This window comes from Plasmodium gonderi, assembly GCF_002157705.1.
Source record: "Plasmodium gonderi DNA, contig: Chr12, whole genome shotgun sequence".
NCBI classification, from domain to species: domain Eukaryota; phylum Apicomplexa; class Aconoidasida; order Haemosporida; family Plasmodiidae; genus Plasmodium; species Plasmodium gonderi.
The window spans coordinates 1719310-1725309 of record NW_021628937.1 but is presented as its reverse complement, the minus strand read 5'-3'; the positions used below and the strand labels follow the sequence as shown (position 1 = coordinate 1725309).

General features: G+C 27.7%; 1 protein-coding gene across 1 annotated transcript; it reads right to left on the bottom strand.

Annotated features, from left to right (window-relative positions):
* Positions 1–1241: 1241 nt before the first annotated feature.
* Positions 1242–3214, bottom strand: PGO_123520 (hypothetical protein, conserved; the record flags this gene model as incomplete). The annotated part of the gene is made up of 2 exons (XM_028689142.1): positions 1242–1981; positions 2185–3214. The coding sequence occupies 2 exons, from the start codon at positions 3212–3214 to the stop codon at positions 1242–1244; spliced, it is 1770 nt and encodes a 589-aa protein (XP_028544943.1).
* Between the last annotated feature and the right edge of the window lie 2786 nt (positions 3215–6000).

The window sequence follows — 6000 nt, the reverse complement described above, 5'->3', positions numbered from 1 at the left end:
GCTTCCAACACTCTTTTAAATATATGCAATGTGCCATTTTCATTGCAACAAACTCCTATAGATAAATTTACTTTTACCTCTGATTTGTCATTATTGTACTCTACGGTACTTTTTAAGATGTTATCAGGTTCTACATCCTTCATTTTGGATATCAATGTGTCCATGTTTCTTTTATGGTTTCTTTATCAACGACTAGAACGGGGTTTTACATGTACAGTGTATGTCTTTTTTTTTTTTTTCCGCTTTTGAAGAAAATTCGCGTTGATAAACTTGTGCAATCGAAAACAAAAAAAAAAAAAAAAAAAAAAAAAAAAAAAAAAAAAAAAAAAACTAAACAACTATACAATTAAACAGCTAAACAGCTAAACAATTACACAACTATAAAACTATAAAACTAAACAATAACATCAACTTAGCTCATCCGGCAAAACACATGAGTAACGTATAAAGTTTTGTAAAAAATAAATAAGCTAAAAGAGGAACATATGCATAGTACAAACAGTTGATATTTGCTGAAAAATATCTCAGCATACTTGAAATTTATTTTATGTCTTTTCCAACACAATCTGTATACTGTGTATATTGAACGTGCAACAAGACACTTGCGCGTAGGCAAGGTTGGTACAAGTATGCGATATATATTAAATATGAGATGTGATGTACTTGTTCTTCAAATCTGTATATCCTCTGTATTGTAAATCTATTTATTGTATTTAACCTGTTAACATGTATTACGATCATTTGGGGTGAGGGGAGATGGGTGGAAAGAAAAAATGTAAAAAATGGGAAATTTTGCTACAAACTAGGTGCTTATAAAGTCTCTAGGTTACTGAATTTGTAAAGATTATCCTTTTCACACTTTTAAAATTTCAAACCTAAAGCAATTAAAGTTTTATTAAAATAGAAAAATAAACGATAAAAAAAAAATGAAATGAAGGAAAAGGGGTGGGGGAAAAAAGGTAGAACGATAAATTCATGTCGTAAGAGCTGTGAATGAGGAGAAATTAATGACTCATGAAAGAGAAATGTGATAAACGTATACATATACGATTAGATATAAGAGTACACGTAAGCATATTCATAGATATACACACATACACATGTAATACAAGCTTGAGCCTAATTAAAAAGATGAAGCAAACAAAAAAAAAAAAAAAATAAAAAAAATAAAAAAAGGAACAATCTCTATCTTCTTCGTACTTCCATGAATATTTGAGTTTTCTTCGGCATATATAAACTACTTAGCCAAAATATATCTGGGGGATTTCCTTCTTCCTGTTGATTTCCATGTCTTCATTTTTAGATTCTTCATAATTATGTTCCATATTTTTCAATTCTCGGAATATTTCATGTAAATGAAGTACATTTTGCTGAAGTTCCACACGATGAATTTCATTCCCCATACTAAAAGATAAATTATTTAAGTTGTCAATAACCTTATTTAGTTTATTATTAATGCAGGATAACGTCATAGGTGAGCTTAAATTTTTGGCTTCTTTATTTATTTTAAGAGTGTTGACGTTAGATGTGTATCTATTTCTTTCTATGTATTCACTAGTAATGTTGCTGTTACCACAATATTTTGACCCATTCTTCACATGAAACGCGATTAGGCTGTTACTTACATTCAAATTCACATTCGTGCTTACATTGCTCATACTTACAGTGTTAACATTATTGACATGATTAGAAACTGGTAGGTTATCCCTTTTTATACAATTTTCTTTTTTCTCACTTTTGGCTTTAATTTTGAAGGATAAATCAATTAATATCCTTATATTTTCAACAGGTGGGTATTTAAATAGTCTCTTTAAACAATAATTTTCATCATTTTCTAGTAAGAAAGATCTGATAAATAAGATCATCGATATGGCAAAATAATCTACCATGGGGAATACATCCGATATTGTATGGGCAACTTCTATAGTATCACCCGTAAATTCAGAAATGAAGCCATTTTTCCAGTTTTTTAAGTAGCAATCTGAAATAAAAAAAAAAAAAAATGCTTATACGTAGGTGTGTCCTGTATTTTGTCTACACGGAGGGAATAACAAAATGAAAATAAAAAATGAAATAAGCGTGTGAATGAATTTTGGTTGATTGATACACATCAATCACGATTGCAAGAGCAGTGGAAATAAGAAAATTGCCACAAGCATTCCTGTTATTATCTGCAAAATGAACCTGAAAAAAAATTGTCCCATAAAATAACCGTATCACCAATCTGAAATTCTCTGCAATAAAAGAGACGAATCCATCTAAGCAAAAAAATTTGTGGTTCAATGCTGAGGGATATCAAATGATTATACATTAATTTATCCAAATTTTTCAGTAATTTATGAAATATATATGTACACTTGTGTAATAACACAGTTTTGGATGAATTTTTTGATGGTTGAATTTTTTTTTCTTCTTCCGGAGAAGTAAATAAATATTTTAAACCCATATTCATAAAATGGTCAAATATGATATATGTATCTGATTCGATTTCATTATTATCAAATAGTATGCAATACTGTTTATAATATTTATCATTTTTCAAATTAAGAAGATTACTGGTAACTTGTTCACGATAATTAACAATGAAAAAAATGGCTAATAATTCGTTCATTCCTTGTTTATATGATATAGACGGATTTTTCTTAGCCCACAGAAAAAGTATTTTACATAATGTATCCCTTACTGTTTCATTTTGAAAAATCCTTTTTTCTGAATGTGTTCTCAAAATGTCTTGCTTTATTTCTTCATTTAACTCTTGATTTTTCTGTTTTAATGTCCATGGATTTTTATCATCCGATGATAGAGGATGAAAGATCTGTGGGTCTAATTTTTGAATATTTAAATTCGTTTGTTTTGTTATATATTCATCCTTATCCCGTTTGTATATATTTCTTTTTTTCTGAATATCATTTATTAGTTCGTTCAAATTATTCACGGAATTGTAAACTCCCAGTAGCAGAGGCCAATAAATCCTTCGGTAAAAATATTTATTCGTTTCATTATTTATAATATCATTAGCTAAGGACAACAAGAGAATATTCCATCCATTTGACTCCTCTTCTTTAGATTCGACATATTGAATTGTCTCCGTTTTTTCCCCTTCACAGTTACTTCCTCTTAATGTGCTTTTTTCATTCGTAAGGAAAATAAAATGTTTTAAAAAATCCTCAAAATTAATGTCATGTAAATCTTCCAAAAAATTATTGTCATGCATTTTTTTTCTTTTAAAAGGTTCAAGTTATATTACACATTTTTGTTTATGTGTATCCTTTCATATAAGCAGCAAGTACTTTTATGTGTAACGAGAGAGGCATACCAGCCAAAGTGTATAACGTGAATGTGTAGGGTAAGAGGGTAGTTTATTAAGTTATTTCTCATTTCAACCATTAAACCATTAAGTCAGTGAGTCAGCTATTAAGCTATTCGAGTATTCAGCAATTTTAGTCATTCAACCATTTTATTTTTCCTTTCTAAGCGTATTAGGATAATATGAAGAAAAAAAAAAAAAAAAAAAAAAGAAAAAAAAAAAAGATCAAAGTAAACCCAATTTTTTTCTCCCACCCATGGTTTGCATATAGTGCAAAGCAAAAATAACTGCTTTTTTAAAAGTTTTTTTCCGGCAAAAAAATTTCTTCCTATCGTCAGTTTAATTCTTCACAATTTAAGCAGACTTTACATAGGAAAAAAAAAATATATATATATTTTTACATGTTCATGTGCTAATTAGTAGATGTTTTTTTTTTTTTTTTTTTTTTTTTTTAATACTGTGCATAAAAGGGTATAAAAATGTGCATATACATAAGCACACGTACTATGGGTAAATGAATATGTCCTTTGAGACCTAAAACATAAAGAGATATACAATTTGAAAATTGTCTAACTATATATATTTTTTTTTTTTTTTATTTTATCTTTATGATTATGACCATTTGGTGTATTTGCTTTCCTCATACTGTGGAACACGCTTTTATATCATTGTTACATTGTGTTGTTTTTATTATTTTCTTTTTTTCAAATGAAAAAATTGCGAAGAATAATTTGTGCTATAGAATATGCATTATAAAAAAAGAAAAAAAAAAAAAAAAACAGGCAATAAAGAGAATATTTACTGTGTATATTATGAACGGAGAAAAATTACATGGTTATATTTGTTTATCTTTGCGTTTCTACATGTTTTTGCTTTCGGCTTAATTTGTAACGTGTACACATATGTGCATACATACATACATACGTATATATACATATATATATTATACCACAATGGGTATCCAATTTGTGAAAACCCTTTTTAACATGTTTTGTGTAGATCGTAAATTGGGATTTGTTTTTCTTTTACCCCTATGCTTAATTATTTTTTTTTTTTCCTGTTTCATGCCTTTTTTTTTAGGGTATACATTTTTGTTCTACTTTTGACAATTTGCATTATTCTGGGCATTTGCTTATCAGCCTGTCCTTTATGTTTTCTCCAATTTTACTTAATGAAGAATGGATGAATTCTTATTTTATTTTTTCAAAAAAGGAGAAAAAATTGTCTGTATAAGAGAGGTGTATTATTTTATGAAAGTTTACTTATATCGGGGGAAAAAAAAAATTGCACCTTTGTTTAACTTTTAATTTTTTTTTTTCTTTTTTCCTGAACAATTAAGTAAACTTGTTATGTTTACACATTTTCAAAATGTGCCTTTTGCACGTTGCTTTAAAATTTCACAAAAAAATTCAAGATAAAAGTGTGCATACGTTTACAAGTCTACTGTTAATATCACATGAATATATTATTACACAAAATAAATTGTGTACATATATGTTATACTACTAAAAGGAAAAAACAGATATGATGACAGAGGCTTATTAGATAACAACCCCCATCTTGATTCAGTTTTTATATGAATACAGTAAAACAGAATACCATTTTTGTAAAAAAAAAAAAAAAAAAAAAAAAAAAAAAAAAAAAAAAAAAAAAAAAAAAAAAAAAAAAAAAAGTTTTAAAATGATTTTGAAATCCAATTTATAAGAAAATTTTTACTAAAGAATACTAAAACAAAAACAGAAAAAAAAAAAAAAAAAAAAAAAAAAAAAGCTTGGGAGAAAATAACAAAAAAAACAAAAAAAAAACATACAACTAAACTTAAGCAAAAAAAAACAGAGACTGAAATCAAACCAAATACATAGCTTAATAAGGTGCGACTTTTCAGTCACATTTTTAATGGAGAAATAACAAGATCAGTAAGGAACGGGAACGCACTGTGGTATACTAAAAAAAAGCAAAAAAAAAAAAAAAAAAAAAAAAAAAGCTTGGGAGTAAATAACCAAAAGTAGCAGACGAACACATGCAACTGAACTTCAGCAGAAAGAAACAGAGACTGTATACATACTTTTTTCGATGAATGAGCTTAACATTCATTGAAATATAGGTCATATGTAAAAATATATTGGTGCTTTAATATAAATGGGTCCAAATAATTTTTTTTGTCATCAGCAAATGCTTTTAAAAGCTAGCCATATCTTCGTCACTTGATTATCCCTTTCGGAAGTGTGAACAACTCGTGAATTCGCAAACATGTGAATTTGGAAACACGTAAATTTGGAAACACGTAAATTTGGAAACACGTAAATTTGGAAACACATAAATTTGTAAACACGTAAATTTGTAAACACGTAAATTTGTCAACACCTGAATTTACAAACACTTGAATTTATTTTTGTACCGCATATGCATGTGTACACATATATATATATTCACACGTGTGATAATAAAGTACTGTAAAATAAAAGGTACACACGCCTGATGCTCTTCCTTTGCACCTTGGAATGGTATATTATGCTGTACACAAGGAGAAAAAAAAAAAAAAAAAAAAAAAGAGATTAAGTATACAAATAAATGTGTAAACGAAGAGGTAAATAACACATCGAAGCAGTTGAACAAAGTCGAGAAGAGAAATTTACTAGTGTGTTTTTTCACAAAATTTAAGACCTCACGTTTTAATTAAAACTGGGATTTTT